The 22,895-nt window shown below is 45.0% G+C and overlaps 2 protein-coding genes across 2 annotated transcripts; one reads left to right on the top strand and one right to left on the bottom strand.

The window, feature by feature from the left end:
* Positions 1-517: 517 nt before the first annotated feature.
* On the top strand, positions 518-15,583 carry LOC134329428 (calmodulin-regulated spectrin-associated protein 3). Its single transcript, XM_063010689.1, has 20 exons — positions 518-626; positions 2,476-2,735; positions 4,028-4,168; positions 4,443-4,532; positions 6,686-6,718; positions 7,270-7,317; positions 9,653-9,791; positions 9,869-10,008; positions 10,090-10,183; positions 10,411-10,456; positions 10,912-10,982; positions 11,082-11,112; positions 11,210-12,699; positions 12,776-12,978; positions 13,100-13,218; positions 13,314-13,612; positions 13,840-13,900; positions 13,981-14,099; positions 14,453-14,571; positions 14,830-15,583. Exons 1-20 carry the CDS (start codon positions 518-520, stop codon positions 15,130-15,132), a joined length of 3,915 nt encoding a protein of 1,304 aa, XP_062866759.1. The 3' UTR covers positions 15,133-15,583.
* On the bottom strand, positions 15,582-21,163 carry soul5l (heme-binding protein soul5, like). Its single transcript, XM_063010691.1, has 8 exons — positions 21,109-21,163; positions 18,241-18,300; positions 18,070-18,154; positions 17,879-17,999; positions 17,207-17,349; positions 16,942-17,105; positions 16,609-16,757; positions 15,582-16,285 (listed from the first exon to the last, which is right to left on the bottom strand). Coding segments are annotated over exons 1-8 (762 nt in total). The 5' UTR covers positions 21,111-21,163; the 3' UTR covers positions 15,582-16,247.
* Between the last annotated feature and the right edge of the window lie 1,732 nt (positions 21,164-22,895).

The raw sequence follows: 22,895 nt of genomic DNA, 5'->3' as shown, positions 1-22,895 counted from the left end.
GCAGTTCCTAGTATGCAGCTACACAAAGCAGACCTGTAGTAACACAATATGTCCTGAAGGGGGAGCAGTAACACCACACTGCAGTAGAACTCCTAAAACACGCTAACATAGGCTACTGTATGAGTCGATGCGGGAACCATCATCTCGAGTCGACTCCCAAGTCGTCTTTATTTAAAAGAGTCGGTTCAAAGAGTCAATTCGACAGCCACACAATAGCGGTCTATTGTTCTTTCGCATCCCAGACCTGGTCCTGATGCGGCTCACTGCCACGCCCCTCGGCGCTTTTTCCCCTCGCACCCTATTGGTCGGAGGTTTGATTGGCGTGTGATGGGAGCCGGTGGTACCTGAATCCTCCAGGTCCTTCTGATTCTCCGAACCCTCCTCCGAACCCTCCTCCTCCTCCCGGTCTGATGAAGGATGGAAGGATGGAATATGGAACAGAATGATTAGCCATGTCAGTGTGAGATCTTCATCTCTTCTTCTGATCTGATCTGATCTGATCTGATAAACCGGTGTGATGGGGGATTCGGTACCGGAGATCCGGCCTCTGGAACGCTACGACCCGAACCGGGCCAAAATCAGCGCCAGTCTGCACTGGATCCTCAGCCGGGCGTTCGGATCTAAAGGTCAGAATCGCGTTTGTTTATTGATGCTGTTTTTGGTTTGGTGGGTCGGAACTCATCGCGGTAATAAATATCTAGCTGGGGAACCGTTCCCTGTTCCGTTCGTTCCTCCTGTTCGGTGGGATTTGGGAGGGTTCCATCTTACAGAACGTTAGCAGGATGGGCATCAGCGTTGCTCAATAACGTTCCTGCGATCTTCTTAAAACGGGTCGTGTAGGAACGATTCGCTTAACATTCACCGCGATTTTATTCAGATGGATCTTAGGGAACGTTATGGAACATCAGGGGATGTTATGGAACGTTATGGAACATCAGGGAATGTTAGGGAACGTTATGGAACATCAGGGAACGTTATGGAACATCAGGGAACGTTATGGAACGTTATGGAACATCAGGGAATGTTAGGGAACGTTATGGAACATCAGGGAACGTTATGGAACATCAGGGAATGTCAGGGAACCTTATGGAACGTCAGGGAACGTTATGGAACATCAGGGAACGTCAGGGAACCTTATGGAATGTTATGAAACGTCAGGAAACGTTATGGAACGTTATGGAACATCAGGGAACGTTATGGAACATCAGGGAACGTTATGGAACGTTATGGAACATCAGGGAACGTTATGGAACGTTATGGAACATCAGGGAATGTTAGGGAACGTTATGGAACATCAGGGAACGTTATGGAACATCAGGGAACCTTATGGAACGTTATGGAACATCAGGGAATGTCAGGGAACCTTATGGAACGTCAGGGAACGTTATGGAACATCAGGGAACGTCAGGGAACCTTATGGAATGTTATGAAACGTCAGGAAACGTTATGGAACGTTATGGAACATCAGGGAACGTTATGGAACATCAGGGAACGTTATAGAACGTTATGGAACATCAGGGAACGTTATGGAACATCAGGGAATGTCCGGGAACCTTATGGAATGTTATGGAACGTCAGGGAACCTTATGGAACGTCAGGGAACGTTATGGAACATCAGGGAACGCCAGGGAACGTTATGGAACATCAGGGAATGTCAGGGAACGTTATGGAACATCAGGGAACGTCAGGGAACCTTATGGAACGTTATGGAACGTCAGGGATTGTTATGGAACATCAGGGAACGTTATGGAACGTTATGGAACGTTATGGAACATCAGGGAACGTCAGGGAACGTTATGGAACGTCAGGGAACGTTATGGAACGTCAGGGAACGTTATGGAACATCAGGGAATGTCAGGGAACGTTATGGAACATCAGGGAACGTTATGGAACATCAGGGAACCTTATGGAATGTAGGTTCCCCACACACACACACACACACAACTAGGGGACTTCCCTAAACTGTTTCCACTATGTTAAAAGCATCTCATTTACCTTGGATCATGTTTTGTACATCTGTTATCAACTACATGTAATTATTAACACGGGTGTCCACATACTTTTGTCCATATAGTGTAGTGACTTCTCTGTGCCCGTATAAATACCCCTTTGACCCCTTTTAATCAACAGCCAAGGACCAGTTTCTTCCCCTGTCCATAATTATGATGCTTTGAACGCCTGGTACAGGGCAGGACATCAGTGAAAGATCTCTACAGGAACTACCATATATGGACATTTATTAGGTTCCCTCTAAAAATGTAAATTAGTCCTTGTTTACCATCAGGGACCAGGACACCAACTGATCCAGTCTCAAAAGTCTAGTCTACTCCATTATGGTTCTTAGTTTGGGGGCTTTAGTGGTCAGATTTTGTTCTTTATAATGCAGGAGACAGGTCTGGACTGCAGGCAGGCTAGTCTAGCACCTGATAGCACTGTCTCTCCATGCACCGAATTGTTCATGTACCCTTCGTACAGGGAGCATCCCGGCGGACCTGAGCGCGTCCGTACCAGCCCATCAGGATGGCGACGGAGTGGGCGTCGCCCTGGAGAGCCAGCTCCTGTCCTGCGACCTGTACTGCCGCGCCTGCTCGTCTGTCCTGCCGGGCCACGCCCAGTCGCCCGCGGACCACGCCGGCCTGCTGCAGCTCCTCCGGCGCCGCGACCTGGAACCGACTCACAGCCGAACCCACAAACCGGTGTCACACGCCCAGCTCGCCGGCAAACCCATCGACGTGGTGAGTGAGTCACATGACTTCGGGATTAGCGGGTTCCGCTAACCTGATCCAGACGCCGATCCGAGACGCTGATCCGAGCGATACTGAGCCCGGCGAGGATTTAGCGCTTTAATAAAACCCGCTGTGTTGAGTAGTTGTGGTTTTTAAGTCATTTTAAAAGCTGCTCGCTAAAAAAAACGACGCCACAGACGAGAAACTGGCTGCTTTTATATTTATATATATATAAATATTCTTTTAACTCTGCAGCAACAGTTTAGGGAAGGTCCTTTCCTGTTTCATCATGACTGTGCCCCACAATCAGGTTGTTTTATTATTATTATTATTATTATTATTATTATTATTGCTCTTCTTGTTTTTATTATATATATTATTTTATTGATTTCTATTATTATTATTTATTATTATTATTTATATTATTACAACTGTTTTTTTATTAGTTATATTTATAATTAAGTATTTATTTATTATTATTTTTTATTATTTAAATTTATTTATAATTTTTATTATTAATATTTTATTTATTATTATTTTATTTATTTATTATTACTATTATTATTTATAATGATTATTATATTATCATTATTTATTTATTTATTTATTATTATTATTTTAATTTATTTATTATTATTTTATTTTGTTTATTATTATTATTATTTTTTTTTTAATTAATATTATTTAAAAAAATATTATTATTATTTATTTATTTTATTAATTGTTTATTTATTATTTATTATTATAATCTCCTGTTCTCATACGTAGAAGAAACTTACCAGTAGGTGTGTTAGTCACGACCCTCCTCGATCAGGACTGGAGGTCTGCAGCAGTAGAGGTGAAATACCCTCGGGGAATGGGATATGACTAAATTGGGGGGAAATGCGTTTAAAACAAGCCGCTCTTTAATGTAGAAGCTTTTTTATCGACCGTACAAACATCTGCTCTCCTCTGATTGGACGGTCTCAATATAACTGCTTGTTCTGCTCTCCTCTGATTGGACGGTTCCAGTATAACTGCTTGTTCTGCTCTCTTCTGATTGGACGATCTCAGTTTAACTGCTTGTTCTTTTCTCCTCTGATTGGACGGTCCCAGTATAACTGCTTGCTCTGCTCTCCTCTGATTGGACGGTCCCAGTATAACTGCTTGTTCTTCTCTCCTCTAATTGGACGGTCCCAGTATAACTGCTTGTTCTGCTCTCCTCTGATTGGACGGTCCCAGTATAACTGCTTGTTCTGCTCTCTTCTGATTGGACAGTCTCAGTATAACTGCTTGTTCTTCTCTCCTCTGATTGGTTGCAGGAGGCTCATCTGGGCCTGATAGACTCGCTGATGTCATTGGCTGCCATGGAGACTGTGGGGCGGGTCAAGATGGCCAAGGAGGCGGAGCAGTGCGGGGGCGGAGCCGCCTGGGAAAACAGCCTCCTCTTCTGGACCAATAAGGTTTAACGACATCACGTAAAGACCCGCTAGATTAGGAAAGAGAACTGTGGGGATTTGATTCCATGGAATTGCTTCTATTATTACATACATGCAGAGGGCCTCCGCTACTCAGAGGTCCAGTGGTGGTGTGATTTACACTGATCCAGTCAGATACTGATATTAGTGATAAACTCAGTGTTTCCACTTTACATGAAGAGCTGAGTGTTAACTGTGTGTGTGTGTGTGTGTGTGTGTGTGTGTGTGTGTGTGTGTGTGTGTGTGTGTGTGGTTACAGTTGATTCAGAAGCTGAGAGACAGCACGGAGAGCACCGGGGTTCAGAAGATACCACCGACCTGTACAGATCTACAACCAGTACACGAAACTGTGAGTACACACACACACACACACACACACACACACACACACACACACACACACAAATAAATAAACACACACACACACACACACACACACACACAAATAAATAAACAAACACACACACACACACACAAATAAATAAACACACACACAAATAAATAAACACACACACACACAAATAAATAAACACACACACACACACACACGCACACACAAATAAATAAACACACACACACAAATAAATAAACAAACACACACACAAATAAATAAACACACACACACACACACACGCACACACAAATAAATAAACACACACACACACACACGCACACACAAATAAATAAACAAACACACACACACACAAATAAATAAACACACACACACACACACGCACACACAAATAAATAAACACACACACACACACACGCACACACAAATAAATAAACAAACACACACACACACAAATAAATAAACAAACACACACACACACACAAATAAATAAACACACACACACACACACACACAAATAAATAAACACACACACACACACACACAAATAAATAAACACACACACACACACACACACAAATAAATAAACACACACACACACACGCACACACAAATAAATAAACACACACACACACGCACACACAAATAAATAAACACACACACACACCACACAAATAAATAAACAAACACACACACACACACACACACGCACACACAAATAAATAAACACACACACACACACACACGCACACACAAATAAATAAACAAACACACACACCACACAAATAAATAAACAAACACACACACACACAAATAAATAAACAAACACACACACACACGCACACACAAATAAATAAACAAACACACACACACACACACACAAATAAATAAACAAACACACACACACACACACATGAAGAGTAAATAAACACACACACACACACAAATAAATAAACAAACACACACACACACACACACACACACACACAAATAAATAAACAAACACACACACACACATATGAAGAAATAAATAAACACACACACACACACAAATAAATAAACAAACACACACACACACACACACAAATAAATAAACAAACACACACACACACACATGAAGAAATAAATAAACACACACACACACACACAAATAAATAAACAAACACACACACACACACACACACACAAATAAATAAACAAACACACACACACACACACATATGAAGAAATAAATAAACACACACACACACACAAATAAATAAACAAACACACACACACACACACACATATGAAGAAATAAATAAACACACACACACACACAAATAAATAAACAAACACACACACACACACACACAAATAAATAAACAAACACACACACACACACATGAAGAAATAAATAAACACACACACACACACAAATAAATAAACAAACACACACACAGACACACACACAAATAAATAAACAAACACACACACACACACATATGAAGAAATAAATAAACACACACACACACACAAATAAATAAACACACACACACACACAAATAAATAAACAAACACACACACACACACAAATAAATAAACACACACACACACACAAATAAATAAACAAACACACACACACACACAAATAAATAAACACACACACACAAATAAATAAACAAACACACACACACACGCACACACAAACAAACAGAAATAAACACACAAACACACACACACACACACACAGAAATAAACACACACACAAATACACACACACACAGAAATAAACACACACACAAACACACACACACATACAGAAATAAACACACACACAAATACACACACACACAGAAATAAACACACACACAAACACACACACACATACAGAAATAAACACACACACAAATACACACACACACAGAAATAAACATACACACATGCAAAACCACACACGAACGCCAACACACACGCAAACATATGGAAATACACACACACACATGCAAAAACACTCACACACACATGCAAAAACAGTCATACACACGCCAACACACACACAGAAATAAACACACACACAGAATTACACACACACACACACACACACACACACACACACTTGTACTATCAGTAACTCTGCTCCTCTTTGTTCTCTGTGTTTCTGTATTCAGTGCCCGTCACGCTGGTACTGGAAACTGGTCCCAGTAAGTATTAACACACACACACTGAGCACGTGGACATGAACACACACACACACACACACTGAGCATGTGGACATGAACACACACACACACACTGAGCACGTGGACATGAACACACACACACACACACATGCACACACACACACACACACTTTCATACCTGTGACTTTGAACTAAGTTAATATTTTATGATATTTGTAACCATGACGACACTTGTTTTGTTGACTTGTTTGTGGAGCAGGGCGGAGTTTCACACAAGTGCCTTTATAAAGCCGTTCTGATTGGTCGCTGGGGTTTTAGTGACCTCGGAGACGGCGTGGTCATTAAATCCCCCCGGGCACCAATCAAAACGCTTCGTTCCCTCCCTCAGCCAATGAAATCGTGGGCCTGTCAATTGGCGGGATTGGCGTAGCATGAGGAATCTCTCCTAAGACTCCGCCCCCTTCCCGTTCTTATTCGTTCCTTCACTGACTGGTGTGCGATTCTGGTCGCCTTGGCGACGGTTGCCGTGGCATTTACGCCTGTCCTCCTTCTCTCTGCCATCCCGCATCCAGCATGCCATCGCTTTTTGTTTGAAGGAGTCGGGGAAAAAGCCTCCTGTGGTAACGTATAGATTCATATACAGCCTGCTGTCGCCATGACAACATACACACACACACACACACACACACAGAAAGAACATGCTAAACTCCTCACAGGCAGTGAACGTAGGGGATGGGGATCGAACCCAGATTCTCAGGTCCCATATCGCAGTGAGCTGCATTACGAGTCAAATAATTCACTTGAATGAATCACCTTAATGATTCGCTTAATGATTCACTTAAATGATTCACTTAAATAAACCACTTACATGAATCACCTAAGTGAATCATCTAAATGATTCACTTAATTAATCACTTAAATGAACCACTTAAATAATTCACTTAAATAAATCACTTAAATGATTCACTTAAATGATTATATTAAATAAACCACTTACATGAATCACCTAAGTGAATCATCTAAATGATTCACTTAATGAATCACTTAAATGAACCACTTAAATAAATCACTTAAATGATTCAATTAAATGAACCACTTACATGAATCACTTAAGTGAATCACTTAAATGATTCACTTAATGATTCACTTAAATCAATCACTTAAATAAATCACTTAAATAAATCACTTAAATTAATGACTTACATGAATTACTCAAATGAATCATTTAAATGAATCGTTTGATGTGATTCACCCATCACAAGGACAAGCGCATTTCCTTTTTCTTGTGCTTCCATCGCTTGGCAACTGAAACCCGAATCTGTTTGTCTTTAGTTTCACCCGCCACCCCGTAGCTCCACCCCTGTCTCGCTGTGTGTGTGTGTGTGTGTGTGTGTGTGTGTGTGTGTGTGTGTGTGTGTGTGTGATGTTATGCACAAGCGTTAAAAACACAACTTCTTGGCTGGCTGTAGAAATTGTGTTGTCTGGATCTGGTGTGATTTTGCTGTATTTTATGTGTCTGTTACTGTGTTATCGTACACTATATATGGCCAAAAGTATGTGGACGCCTGACCATGAGCTCGGTTCCTCCCAAACATGTTTACTGGGGTTGTTCGGACCAGTCGCTAGCAAGTCCTTTAATCATGTCTTTATGGACCTCACACAGGCGCAGTAATACTGATATACTCCTAATCGCAAAGGGTGTGTCTACAGAAGGTGTGTCCACATACTTTTGGCTATGTGTGTTTAAGAGTGTGTGTGTGTGTGTGTGTGTGTGTGTGCGCGCGCTTAAGAGAAAATTGTACAATCAAACCGAAACATCAACATTTATTCGTCGAAGGAGCGATTCCTATTGCACTGTAAAATACACATACTTAACTAAAGAGTCGATTCATCTGAACAGGTTCAATCGACTCACTGATTCATTTAGTGCCGAGTCCCAAACGCTAGCACATAAAAATGTCCTCATGTTAAGCAAGCGGATGCTGTCTAATAACTAGTGAGTCTAGCGATTTACCTCAGAAATGCTAATGAGCTAAACGTTAGCGTGTGTGATGGATCAGCTAAAGCCTGACAGCGAAGGAATGCTAAACGTATGACGTCTAACTATACGTACACGACAAAATAACGTACCCGTAGCCAATGTGGTTTTCATTTTTCCGCTAAATTTAGCTAGTTAATCCACTATACAAGAGCTGTTTAGCGAAATGAGATTGCTAAACGCGTGACTTGTAGCTGTAAACAAATAACCAGCAGTTAGCTCGGTGTGGCTAAACAAGGGTGAGGTTCATAGATACTGTGGCGCGAAAAGGGTTGCTAGCAAAGACCTTACAATGCGCAACCTTATTGGCTAATTAGCAATTAGCATAAGCGCATATCTAACATTAGCATTAGCTTTAAACCAAAACACTAAACGTATTCATTCATATTTATTGCCGTTTAATTGGTTTATTATGAAGTAAAGATTAAATGCTACGCTAATAGGACTTGCTAATTAAGAGAAAGTGCATATTGGCGGTATTGCTTACAGTTTAGTAGCCAGTAGCCCACTGAATCAAAGTTATAGATAGCAAGTCCCAGTTGGGTTAGAACTTTAGCATGTAGCCTTTTTGTTCAGCTAATATTACATTCTACGTACACTTAGCATCGACCGCTAATCATACTGGAGGTTCTAACATCAGTGTTAGAAAGATAAACGCGTCCATATTTAAAACGTAGCATAAAATTGTGGACACCTGTTGATTCCAACGTTTCCTAAAATCCGACGTCACCTCTAGCGATTGGGACATGCCCTAAGCTGTCATGAAATCACCAACCGATTACCAGATTGGCTCAACCTGAATCAGGTTCGAATCGAGCAAAATGAATCTGATCCGGAGTCGATTCCTTGATGCTTGAATGATGTGTCCGGGCGTGTCTCCCTGTCCCTTCTGTCTCTCCCTTCCACGCCGACCTCAGATCCGCTACAGGAAGGACAAGGTGCCGTCCAAACAGACGCCGACGTTTTCGGTCGTGTCCGGGGTCAAAGATCTGTCCAACGGGTGCGCCGTGGCCGCCGCCATACACTTCTACTGCCCCCAGATTGTACCGCTGGAGGGTAAGACTCGCTGCTCTTGACCCTGGGTGGACGATACGCCAGGGAGCCGACATTTCTTGTGTTCCCTCTCTCTGCAGACGTGTGTTTGAAGGACATCATGTCGGTGGCCGACAGTCTGTATAACTTACAGCTGATCAGAGACTTCTGTGACGACCATCTGAAAGGCTGCTGCCCCCTAGTGCTGGAGGACCTCCTGTATGCCCCGCCAGTATTACGGGTGAGGTACACACACATGAACTCTGACAGGGAGATCAGCTTGTATTAGTCTAACCTCTAACCTCAGACCTCTGGCCTCCAGGTGAACATCATGTGCTTCGTGTCTGAGCTTCTGGCCGTGTTTGAGGTACAGAAGCCGGATTTCGTCAATCCGGTTCACACCTTGGACCTTACAGGTATGTGGACGCTGGCTCTTGATTGGTCCCAGAATGACCTCTACAAGTCTGGGGCAGTAAAAGGTAACTCAACTGGTCCTCAAACGAGGTAAAATTGGACACTTTGTTGACTACTTGGAGAGAACTCTTCTGCCTCCAACAAGAGCTTTCTTTCCTAAAATCCTAACACTAATCTTGTCCTTAAATAAAAGCTTCTGGTTTAGAACTAAAAGACCTCTCTTCCCTAGATGCATCTGGTCTGGAGGAGTGTACCAGCCCTATCAACGGCAACAGGTAATGAATCTCTTTCAAAACTAAATAAAGGTAGTAAACTGTACTTGTACTTGCCTCCCTACTCCCAAAACTCTGAGGCTAGCTCACAAACCTCTTGGAGGGTGTGTGTGGTGATCCGACTCCTCCTGGTCAGATCTGATCAGGGGTTGTGCAAGTGGCCCCGGATTCACAGTTGGGAAGTGAAATTGGGAAACTTGGACTGAAGTCGAGACCTTGTAATCCAACGTAGAACAGGCTTACTGTGACATACTAATGGAACAAAGATGCACCCTAGGAGGGCATTGGTGGCTCCAAGGCTATTTTAGGGGGTTGCCTATCATAGATGACCCTGCACTCTAACTCTGAAGACTTGTAGCGTAGACCTAAATATATGCATAATGACATCAAGGGCTCTCGTTTTCCGAAGGATACTTCATGATATGCTGATGTCGTTTATTACCTTTCTCCTACTGCAGTGGATCTCCATTCCTCCTGAAGCAGCCCTTGTTATCCCTCACATCCCCTCCACCTTCAGGTGGAGGAACAGGTTAGAAAATACAGCATCTGCACAAGGTTTAAGCCTTGTAGCCCTTGTGGTCCTGACTGTTGAGTAAATGTAGATGTTTGTTTTTTGTATTTTGCCCAGATGCCCAGGCCTGGGGTAAAAAGCAGATCAGGTATGGTGGCCTCGCTTTTTGTGGTTCTAAATCTATGTAAACAAAACCAGATTCAACTCAACGTCTTGTGGTTCCGCTCCCTCTCTCTTCTTCTTAGTCGTCCTCTTTCTGCAATGGCCTTTAGTATTCCTTTCCCTCTCGACAGCGATGTGGACGTCGTCATGGGCAACCCTCTGTTCCGCTCGGCTAGTTCAGACAGCCTCACTATGGTGGCAAACCCAGCCTTGTACACACCCCCCGAGGACCTGAGCAAGCTGATAGGCCATGCCCCGTTGGGAGAGTTGCCTGCCATCGAGGAGGCTCTCCAGGTAATCCACACCGAACCCAGGCAGCGGCCGGAGGGAGCACCAGCTGGCTTTTTCCTGCATTCTTCTGACGAGGACAAATTCAGACTGAGCAGCTCCGCACCATGCCGTTCAGGGATGATGTACCGACCCGATGCATCCAACCCAGGAACCCCTAACCGTGGACTCAAAGGCAATATGACAAGTTTCGCAGAGCGCAAGAAGAAGCTTCCAGAGTCTCCAGGGAATTCCAGGGTCCAGGTAGCGGAACAGCTTTCAAGTCCAGGAGTGATAAGCCCTGCCGGAGCAGCAGAGGCTCAGGATCTGGGGGCACTCCTGGAGGAGAAACGTAAATCCATAGAAGCGCAGAAGAAACGCATCGAAGCGATCTTTACCAAGCATCGTCAGCGAGTTGGTAAAACTGCCTTCCTTCAGCTGCAACGAGAACAAGGAGAGGGAGGATGTGGGACCAAGGAAGAGACGGATTTTTTGAGTCTGGATGAAAGGCTGACTCGCATGGAGGAGGAGCTTCAGAAGAAAGAGGAGCGAGAAGAAGAAGGAGAAAAGAAAAAGGAGGACGAGAAACAGGGGGAGGCAGGTAATGAAGAAGTCAAAGCCCCACCCAAACTTGAGAAGCAGGTGACGTTCTCAGTGGAGCCAAAAAAGGTGCAGGAGAAAGAACGACCGTTGCTGGAATACAATGAGGTGGTGTCCAAGTTAAGCTCGACGTTGGAGGCACTTCAGAGGGACATGCAACGTCTTACCGAACAGCAGCAGAAACTGATGGGAAAGAAACCCTCCGCACCTACTAAGGCAACCCCCGGTTCTCCAAGCAAGGCGTGGATGGTACCAGCCAGTCCAAAACTTTCATCGACTCCCCCTCGTCTGTCACGTGAATCCACCCGGGACCTTTCACCCTCAGGGTCACCATTACACTCAAGTGACCTTAAATCCCCCAAAACAAAAAGGTCCACCACTCCTCGCAAGCTGTCTGAACTTCCGAAGAGCCCCAAACGGCAGCACCTCAGCCGTCCTTCTGACCTCGGTTTCCAGCCTCTTAGTCGTGTCCTCTCACCCCTCCAAAGCGTCGACACCCTTCCACATCTCCGGCGTGGTTCTCCCAGTCAGTGTCAGGTACAGACCAGCTCCTCCTTTCGTATCGGGGGACCCCGAACACCACAGGAGCCAGAGACCCAAACACAGGAAAGTGCAGAGTCAGAGTCTGGCTCTCTGTCCAGTGATGAACACACCACCCTGTTCAACCTGGAGCTGGAGCCTACCGACCCTCCACCGTCAGCCGTTGGTAAGTCTTTACTCTTTAGGTTGTTTTGATTTACCCAGGGACGCTCGGTAAAGCTTTCTTTCCTTTCTCCTTTCAGCCGAGTGTGCCGCGAGTGTCCTCGGTGGCAGCAGTTCCGGTGCACCCTCCGAGTGCTCGTTCTTTAGTGACGTGCTTATGAGTGCCTCCCAGAGGCAGGACGAGGGTGAGATGGACCAGGAACAGCTTGATGTCTTCTCCTCTGACTCCATGAGTGACCACATGGAGGCGGAGAGCAAAGCCGGGGTCAGCTTCTACCTAAAGGTCAGTGTGTGTATCTTACCTCCAGAACGGGGGACCCGAGTTGGAGTCTGGAGAACCGAAGCTTCAAAAGCTTTTAGGATGTTTGAAAGGACTGAAGATGCTTGTTCATGTGTTTGTGTAGGAGGAGGAGGGTCTGTCCGAAGAGGAAATGGCTCTGAAAAGAGCTTTGCTTCTGGAGCGACAGCAGAGACGAGCAGAGGAGATCAAGAGGCGGAGAGACGAACCGGAACCAGACACTAGGTAGCGCACACACACATACATACATATACACACACACACACACACACACACAGTATGCACTACACACTCTTGAACCTTTCGTCTTGCCTCCCCAGTCGCCCATCCTCCACGGACACCCTCCGTGCCTGCGAGACTCCACCGCTTTCTCAGTCTCTGCCCACCACCCATGTGTCCCCCACGCCACCCGAGGTCGTACCTGCAACAAACCCTCCATCCACGCCACCTCTGGCCACGCCCCCTGGTACGCCTCAGAGATGGGGGGCATTTACCAGGGCTGAGTATGAGATGAGGCACCAGCTGAAGATCATGGCCGACCTGGATAAAGTGCTGAAACAGAAGTCGGCGCAGCGCGGCAACAAGAAACATACCCAGTCGCCACGCAAGGAGAAAACAGGTATTCTGTCTTAGAACTTACAGCCGACCACGCCCCCTGCTGAACGAAAGACTTATCTGTAGTGAGTGGTAGTTGTAGCTCAGAGATTAAGGTGCTGGACTAGTAATCCAAAGGTTGCCGAGTTGAGCCTAACATCTGCCAAGTTGTTGCTGTTGCGCCCTTGGGCGAGGTCCTTAAATCTAAATACTCTCATGTTTTTCTATCTCTATAACACTTCTTCTTCTAAGGGGCCAAACAGTCCAAGCCCACTCAGAAGAACGGCCCCCTGCCCAACGACAAACCAAGCAGGTACCCGACATTCCTTCTTCTGCTCTGACTCTTACATCCCTTCCTTCGCATCAAACCCTTTCTCGTTTCTCTCGATACAGTTCGTGCAACTCCCCCTCGAAGCTGATGTCACCGGCCAAACTGTCCAATCAGAATGGAGAGAAGGACTGTGACAACGGATCCAACGCTTCCTCCCCGGCATCCATCCCGGAATACACCGGTAAGGATCGTGAACTGTGGTTCTGAGGGTCTTGATGGGTGGTTCGCTAAAGGGTCTACAACTCTAGAAGTGTGGAGTCCATAGTCCCACAGCTGTCCTTCTAGGCCAGCATGGTCAGGTGTCCACATACTTTTAGCCATGTTGAGTACTATTTATATCTAGAGCTTTAGATTCTCCGAGACTCTATGTCAGAGTTCAGGGGGAACTATCTTCCATCAAGCAAACTGTATGCGATTCGCAGAAATCCTCCCTTGGCTAAATGAAGCGATCGAAGGTCAGCAAGAAATGCAGGACCTTGAACTTCAACAACACCTTCAATTGTGTCGTGTATTTGTGTGTGTTTGTGTTTGTAGGACCCAAACTGTTCAAGGAGCCGAGTTTTAAATCCAACAAGTTCATCATCCACAATGCTCTCTCCCGCTGTTGCCTTGCCGGAAAGGTCAACGAGAGTCAGAAGAACAAGATCATTGAGGTAATTCATCTCCACTCTTCAGGTTCTGCAAAGTGATGCGGTGATTTTAGACTCGCTGACATCTGCTGGTTGGTGGCTTCCAGAGTTTTAGCTCTGGATGTGTAAAAGCAGGACTCTGACTTGTCCAGTCAAAGACATCAGAGTTCCTTTGGGCAGCAGGTAGCAGTTATTACAAGCTTATGTAGGTGCCAAAATCAAGTCTCTTACTTCTCAATTGTGACATGATCTTTATCTTCCCCCCCTTTACCCCTTGTCAAGGAAATGGAGAAGAGCTCGGCCAACCACTTCCTCATCCTCATGCGCGACTCCAACTGTCAGTTCCGGGCCATCTACACCCTGGACGGGCAGTCGGACGAGATGCAGCGGCTGTGCGGCGTCGGCCCGCGGACCGTGCCCCGTTCGGCCGTGGAGGCCATCTACAAGTACAGCTCGGACCGGAAGCAGTTCAGCACCCTCCCGTCCCGCACCGTCAGCATGAGCGTGGACGCCTTCACCATCCCGGCACAGCTGTGGCAGACCAAGAAACAGAGCACACCCAAAAAAACGGCCACGCCCAAGTAGATGGCTGCGATCTGACGAGGACTTCACCGCTGGCTGTAGGGATCCGATCCAAGAGCTCAAATCCAGATTTGTTGTAAGGTGTTCAGACAGGACATACGCTCTGAGATCTTCAACCACTTCCAACTTGGATCGCTTTGTACTTTAGCACGAATTTACACCGCTTTTGTTAAAATTATAATAATAAAATGATTTAGCTAACGCTTTACCCAACAAAACCATGTAGAGTACAATCATCGCCATTCTCTCGACGAGACACCCCCGGCTACCTTCTTACCCATCTAGCTACGGTAGGTCTGAACCTAGAGATGTAAAATAACCACACCCGAGCATTTGAATCATGTCCTGTTTATTTTTGAAGCATGATAATGCGCCGCTGCTTACGTCCCGGACTGGAGCTGAGTGTACAACGTTCAAATTCATTACAAATAAATCAGAACAATCAAAAGAGGAACGATGGTGCGTCTTTATTAGTTTATCATTTTTTTATTAATACTTGAGGCTGAATGGGCGTGGCTACACTGCTGTAGGCTGAGTAGGCGTGGCTACACTGCTGTAGGCTGAACTGGTTTGGATAAACTGTAGGCTGAGTGGGCGTGGCTACACTGCTGAATGGGCGTGGCTTCACTGCTGTAGGCTGAACTGGTTTGGATAAACTGCTGTAGGCTGAGTGGGCGTGGCTACACTGCTGTAGGCTGAACTGGTTTGGATAAACTGCTGTAGGCTGAGTGGGCGTGGCTACACTGCTGAATGGGCGTGGCTTCACTGCTGTAGGCTGAACTGGTTTGGATAAACTGCTGTAGGCTGAGTGGGCGTGGCTTCACTGCTGAATGGGCGTGGCTTCACTGCTGTAGGCTGAACAGGTTTGGATAAACTGCTGTAGGCTGAGTGGGCGTGGCTTCACTGCTGAATGGGCGTGGCTTCACTGCTGTAGGCTGAACAGGTTTGGATAAACTGCTGTAGGCTGAGTGGGCGTGGCTTCACTGCTGAATGGGCGTGGCTTCACTGCTGTAGGCTGAACTGTTTTGGATAAACTGCTGTAGGCTGAGTGGGCGTGGCTTCACTGCTGAATGGGCGTGGCTTCACTGCTGTAGGCTGAACAGGTTTGGGTCCAAGTCTCACCGAGCCGCCGGTTCATCAGCTGTCTTCCCGCCACCTTCAGAGGAACCCAAGAAACAAAAGACAGAGATCAGTGTGAAGGTAGTCCATCACTAACAGGTGAGAGCAAGTGTGTAGTAAATTCTCAGCAATGCTACCAACCCAGCCCGGTGACCAACTGACTGAGGGAGGGTTGGATGGCTTGTCTCCTTGCTGCCTGCACGAGGGGTGGAGGATTGGCGTAAAGCATAGCGTGACTCTCCATAGGAGATATGGTTCTGTTTGAGGATCCACCCCCAGAGGAACTGAACAGGACTAAATTGGGAGGGGGTGGGCGGGGCAAAATAAAAGTGGACAGGTGCAGATTTGTTGGTGTCTTACCTGGTGGAGCAGTCGTAGCGGTTGCATTAGCTACAGGGTTAGCGGTAGCCGCGGGGTCGTCGGCGGTTCCCTTTGTGGCGCCGCCGCACACCGGTTCACCCTCCACCACATACCACAGCTCGTTATGTCTGTTCAGGAGCTTCAGAGGACTACACACACACACACACACGCAGTGCAGAAATCAATACATGGTCAAAAGTATGTGGACACCTGACCATAAGCCCCCCAACACCAACTTGGTGGCTATAAGGAACTGATGACCAGCCCTGGCTCACAGTCTGCATTCCAGTTCATCCCAGCAGTGTTTGAAGTTGTAGTGGGGGACTTGTGTACCTGTCGTATCCCACGGCGTAGTGGTAGGTGCGGTTGTAGTTAGCATTGACGCGCTGCAGCTCTTTGATTAGCATCTGTCTGTGGAGCCTGGAGCTGAGCGACAGCATCCACCCGCCGAAGGTCCTCACGTACACGTCCATCTCCGGCATCTCGGTAAAATACACCTAACACACACACACACACACACACACACACGTTTCACCGGTGGGTCCACGCCTCCGTGGCGCTTCCGCTCTTCTGATTGGTTGGCGTATGCGGTCCGGACCTTGTCGTTGGTCGGGGCGGGAGGCGGAAGCTGCTGATAGGTGGAGGGCAGCAGGAAGCTGAGGGTGTAGAGGGCGGGCTCCCACATGCGAGTCTCTTCGGGTACCAGGACCAGAACCGGAGCCGTCATCTGCATGTCAATACCTAGAACACCAGCGCATCAACACACACACACAGTGAAAGCACTAACTTATGGCCTGGTGGGTTGTCATGTCGCCTCACAGCTGGAAGGTCCTGGGTTCCATTCCCAGTCCTGGTGACCTTCAGTGCCTGCCTTTGTTCTGTGGATGGACCCTATCATACTGCTAGACCCCACAAAGAGACGGACACCATCAACGACTAGATCAAAGGGACAGTATTCGTATTGGGCCAGCTGGAAGGTCCTGGGTTCGATTCCCAGTTGGACCAGTCCTGGTCTTGGGATGGATTGGCGACCTGCTTTTAGCCCGGCGATTCGGAGCCACCGTGACTTGTAATAAATGAATGAATGAAGGTTTGAAGGGCAGCCTGACCTAGGGAGTGTGTTTGTAGGTTCCTTCAGTGCCTGCAGATCTCTTTGTTCTGTGGATGGACCCTACCATACTGGTGGACCCTTCAAAGAAACGGACCAAAGGGAAGGGAATACTTCCCCCTTCCCGACAGTCCTTGTATTGGGCCAGCAGGTGGCGCTCACCTTCTCGATTGGACCCGCTGATGTACTGGTGGAGACGTCTGAAGGCCATGGCCGCCCCCACGCCCATCAGATACGCCTCTGCGTCCGTGGACACCCAGCGGGTCGGCGAGTAGTGACGTACCTGCACACACACCAAGGGTCTGAGCACTTCATCTTCATCTTCATCTTCATCAGGAAGCTGACGGACTCACCTCGTACTCGTCCGTCCTGCAGACCTGATCGTACAGCAGACACTCGCGGGATTCTGTACAGTAACTGCTGGTCGAGTTACTCGGCCTGCACACACACACACACACACACACACACACACTCGGAACTCTGGGAAACGTCCTGAATTAAGACCAAGGGGGTACAGATCTTACCCAACTCCAGCTTCAACCTGCACCACCAGGACCACAGTCATGATCCAGGAGAGAAGAAACCTGCACACACACACGAGATGAGATGAGCTGCTGTGGAAAAAGTCGGCGCCCCCTAGTGGCCACTGAAACGTTTACCATATAAGGATGGAGGTATTAGGACGACCTTTGAGGCGTCTAAGAATAGAGACCTCACTAGGTTTTGGGACAGACCCGATATCTGGTCATCAGTCCAGATCTAAAGCTTAGGTCTGTTTAGGCAACGACTCAAACCCCAGGAAGATGCTGAGGCAGGACCTTCAGCGGGAAGTCCAAAGACTAGTTGACTAGTTGAGGGTGATACGGGTGTTGGATGACCTTGGAACCCCAGGTACCTGCAGGACCTCCGGGAACATCATCGTGATGCAGATCCTGAGAGGAGGAACCTGGAGATCTTCCAGCGCTATGCGGTTCGGTCGAGTCAGGACCGCCGGGATCAGTTTCCTGCGGCTCAGCATTTTTGTTCCAGCGCGGCCAGAATCTGAAATCTGACTCGCATCCAGATAAAGGGCTGCAGGATCAGTACCAGGATCAGTACAAGGATCAGTACCAGGATCAGTACAAGGATCAGTACCAGGACCAGGATCAGAATCAGTACCAGGACCAGCATCAGTACCAGGATCAGTACCAGTACCAGGATCAGTACCAGCATCAGTACCAGGATCAGTACCAGGATCAGTAACAGCATCAGTACCAGGATCAGTACCAGAATCAGGACCAGGATCAGTACAAGAAGCAGGACCAGGATCAGTACCAGGATCAGGACCAGTATCAGTACCAGGATCAGTACCAGGATCTGTACCAGGATCTGTACCAGGATCAGGACCAGGATCAGTACCAGGATCAGTACCAGGATCAGTACAAGGATCAGTACCAGTACCAGGATCAGTACAAGGATCAGTACCAGGATCAGTACCAGGACCAGGATCAGGACCAGCATCAGTACCAGGATCAGTACCAGGATCAGCATCAGTACCAGGATCAGTACCAGGATCAATACCAGCATCAGTACCAGGATCAGTACCAGGATCAGTACCAGTACCAGAATCAGTACCAGGATCAGTACCAGGATCAGTACAAGGAGCAGGATCAGTACCAGGATCTGTATCAGGATCTGTACCAGGATCAGTACCAGGATCTGTACCAGGATCAGTACCAGGATCAGTACCAGGATCTGTACAAGGAGCAGGACCAGGATCAGTACCAGGATCTGTACCAGGATCAGTACCAGGATCTGTATCAGGATCTGTACCAGGATCAGTACCAGGATCTGTACCAGGATCAGTACCAGGATCAGAGCAGATTGGATGTTTCTCATTATCGTAATTTGTGAGAACCATTGCTAACCTTAGAAAATGTGTCACAACAGTTTGGGGAAGGTCCTTCCCTGTTCCATCGAGACGAGCGGAGCCTGTTAAAGCCTCCAGCGTCCGGCGGTTGCTGTATTTACTGCGCGTGGTTTATAAATAGAAAACACAGCTCAGTAGCTGATGCAGGATTCAGCGCTGCTGCTGCAGTACTGCAGAGGAACTGAACCCGGGTGCAGATCCGCGGTGAGCTAATACTGGATCAGCAGGTGAAGCGAACACGCTCAGCCGCTTCAGCGTCACGGCAACAGATTAGGGAAGGACCCTTAGTGGTACAGCTTTACTGAACACCTGTGGGATGAACTGGAACACCGATTTCAAACCAGATGGGATAAATAGAAAAGTTGGGTCAGGAAGGGCAGGAACGGTGCCAAATTAAATGAGTCGCTTTGGCGCCGCCTAACGGCAGCAGCCGGTAAGAGTTAAATCAAGAAGATTAGCTGCCAAATACTTATAACATTTATGGTTATAATTTATATAAACTATTTAACCACTATTAAAGAAAATTAAAAAATACAAAAAGACAATATATAAATATATTTTAATAAATAAATAAAATAAAATAATAAATATAATAAAATAAAATAAATAACTGCTGTAACACGCCGGAGTATTTAAACTTTTGCTACATTAAACTCTATTAACAAGAAATAATTTAACTATTAATAAGAATTTTAATTATTATCTAACTATTATTTAGGGATTTCATTGAGTTTTTAAATAAAATAAAAAATATAATAAAACAATAATAAAAACAATATTTATTAAAACAATAAATAAATATTATTTAGGTATTTTATTAAGTTATTAAATAATACAATATAATAAAACCATAAATAAATATTATTTTAATAAATAAAAAAGGATAAATATAATAAAAAAATATATATAACTTCTGCTACATTAAACTCTCTTAAAAAGAAATAATTTAACTATTAACTATTATTAAAAATATTAATTATTATTGAATATTAAACTATTATTAAGAATATATTAGGTTATAAAATAAAATAAAAAATATAATACAACAATAATAAATATTATTTTAATAAATAAAAAAGAATAAATAAAATTAAATAAATATAACTTTTGCTACATTAAACTCTCTTCAAAAGAAATAATGTAACTTAACTATTATTAAAAATATTAATTATTATTGAATATTAAACTATTATTTAAGAATATTAGGTTATAAAATAAAATAAAAATATAATGAAACAATAATAAATATTATTTCAATAAATAAAATAATAAATATAATAAAATACGTGCTGTTATTTAAACTTTTGCTACATTAAACTCTATTAACAAGAAATAATTTAATTTAATTTAAAGTAATTTTTAATCTACTTTATTAAACTGCTTTATATAAATAATAATAAAAATATGATCAGACCTGAGCTGTTAAACATGAATCCTGATCCTGATCTTAATCCTGATTTAGTGCTGCAGTTAAAACACTCACATGTTTGCAGGACCAGATGTTCGGATCCACCTCTGGAGAGGAAGATGATGTTGATGATGAAGATGCAGATTCGGACTGAACCGCGCCTCGCCAAGCGCGTCCGCGAGTCTCGCATCAGTGCGCGCTCACATGCGCGCTCCCGAGGACATTTAAATAAAAGCACGCAAATAAAAACGTGAACGCGCTTCACGTCACGTTCACCTTCAGTAACCGCTTTATCCTGGTCAGGATCGCTGTGGGATGTAGTGTGAGAAAGTGCGTGAGTTCAAATATAGACCTCATATAAGCGTAAAATCGTGCAGAAGGTGGATTGGGCTGTGAGTAAAAGGCACATACATGAAGTTTGGGATGAATTGGAACTATGTGCAGGCTGTATTCCTCAGGCAGAGCGTATGGGCACAGAGAAATCCGCAAGTTCAATAACGTTATAATTAAAATGATGGAAATTCCAAAACTACGACACGGCGCCCCCTGGTGGTGCGTTTCAACACTCGCAACATAAACCCGTTTTAATAAGGAATTATTACGTCATCATTTCATATCTTATATTAAAGATGACGTCATTATTTAATGAATACAAACCTTGATAACCATCTCTAGGATCAGGGTTCGAATCCCAGCGGTGCTACCAGCCAGCCGGGTGTCTCCACACATGCTTGGCTAGTGCTGTGGGGCCCCGGGGCCCTTAACCCCCGACTGCAAGATCAAACGCTGTCCTGAGATTTTAGTACCTGCATTAATGATACCGGAATGAGACACGGCCAAAAGAATTGGGACGCCAAACTGAAACGTCAAACATTTTATTATAATAAACAGTTTCTTTCTGATAAACCAAACACTGCAGAGCAATGCATTCTGGGTAAAGTTCTGCTCACAGAATCAACAACACAATACTAATAATAATAAAACACAGTAATAATAACCACACCTCCATCAGAGGAACCCCCAAAAATATCCTTCAGAACCTGCAGATCAGGTTCAGGATCAGGTTTAGGATCAGGACAGAGACGTCTGAGGTCCCTTACAACCACCCTGCAGATCAGAATCAAGATCAAGTTCAGGATTAGGATGAGGTTCAGATTCAGGATGAGGTTCAGAATCAGAATAAGGACCAGGTTTAGAATCAGGATCAGGATCATGTTTAGGTTCAGAATCAGAATCATTTTCAGGTTTAGAATGAGGTTCAGGATCAGGTTTAGGATCAGGTTAAGAATCAGGTTCAGGTACAAATTCAGATTCAGGACATGATTCAAGATCAGATTCAAGTTCAGAATGAGGTTTAGGATCAGGTTTAGATTTAGAATCAGAATCATTTTCAGGTTTAGAATGAGGTTCAGGATCAAAATCATGTTTAGAATCAGGTTCAGGATCAGGTTTAGGTCCAGATTGAAGTCTAGAATGAGGTTTAGGATCAGGTTAAGAATCAGATTCAGGTACAAATTCAGATTCAGGATCAGATTCAAGTTTAGAATGAGGTTTAGGTTTATAATCAGGCTCAGGTCTAGAATCACGATCAGGTTTTTAATCCGGTTTAGAATCAGATTTAGAATCAGGATCAGGACCAGTATAAGGTTCAGGATCAGGACCAGTATAAGGTTCAGGATCAGGACCAGTATAAAGATCAGGATCAGGACCAGTATAAGGTTCAGGATCAGGACCAGTATAAAGATCAGGATCAGGACCAGTATAAGGTTCAGGATCAGGACCAGTATAAGGTTCAGGATCAGGACCAGTATAAGGTTCAGGATCAGGACCAGTATAAAGATCAGGATCAGGACCAGTATAAG

The sequence above is a fragment of the Trichomycterus rosablanca genome, chromosome 15 (genome assembly GCF_030014385.1).
Source record: "Trichomycterus rosablanca isolate fTriRos1 chromosome 15, fTriRos1.hap1, whole genome shotgun sequence".
Taxonomy (NCBI): domain Eukaryota; kingdom Metazoa; phylum Chordata; class Actinopteri; order Siluriformes; family Trichomycteridae; genus Trichomycterus; species Trichomycterus rosablanca.
This window is presented reverse-complemented; position numbering and strand designations above follow the sequence as displayed.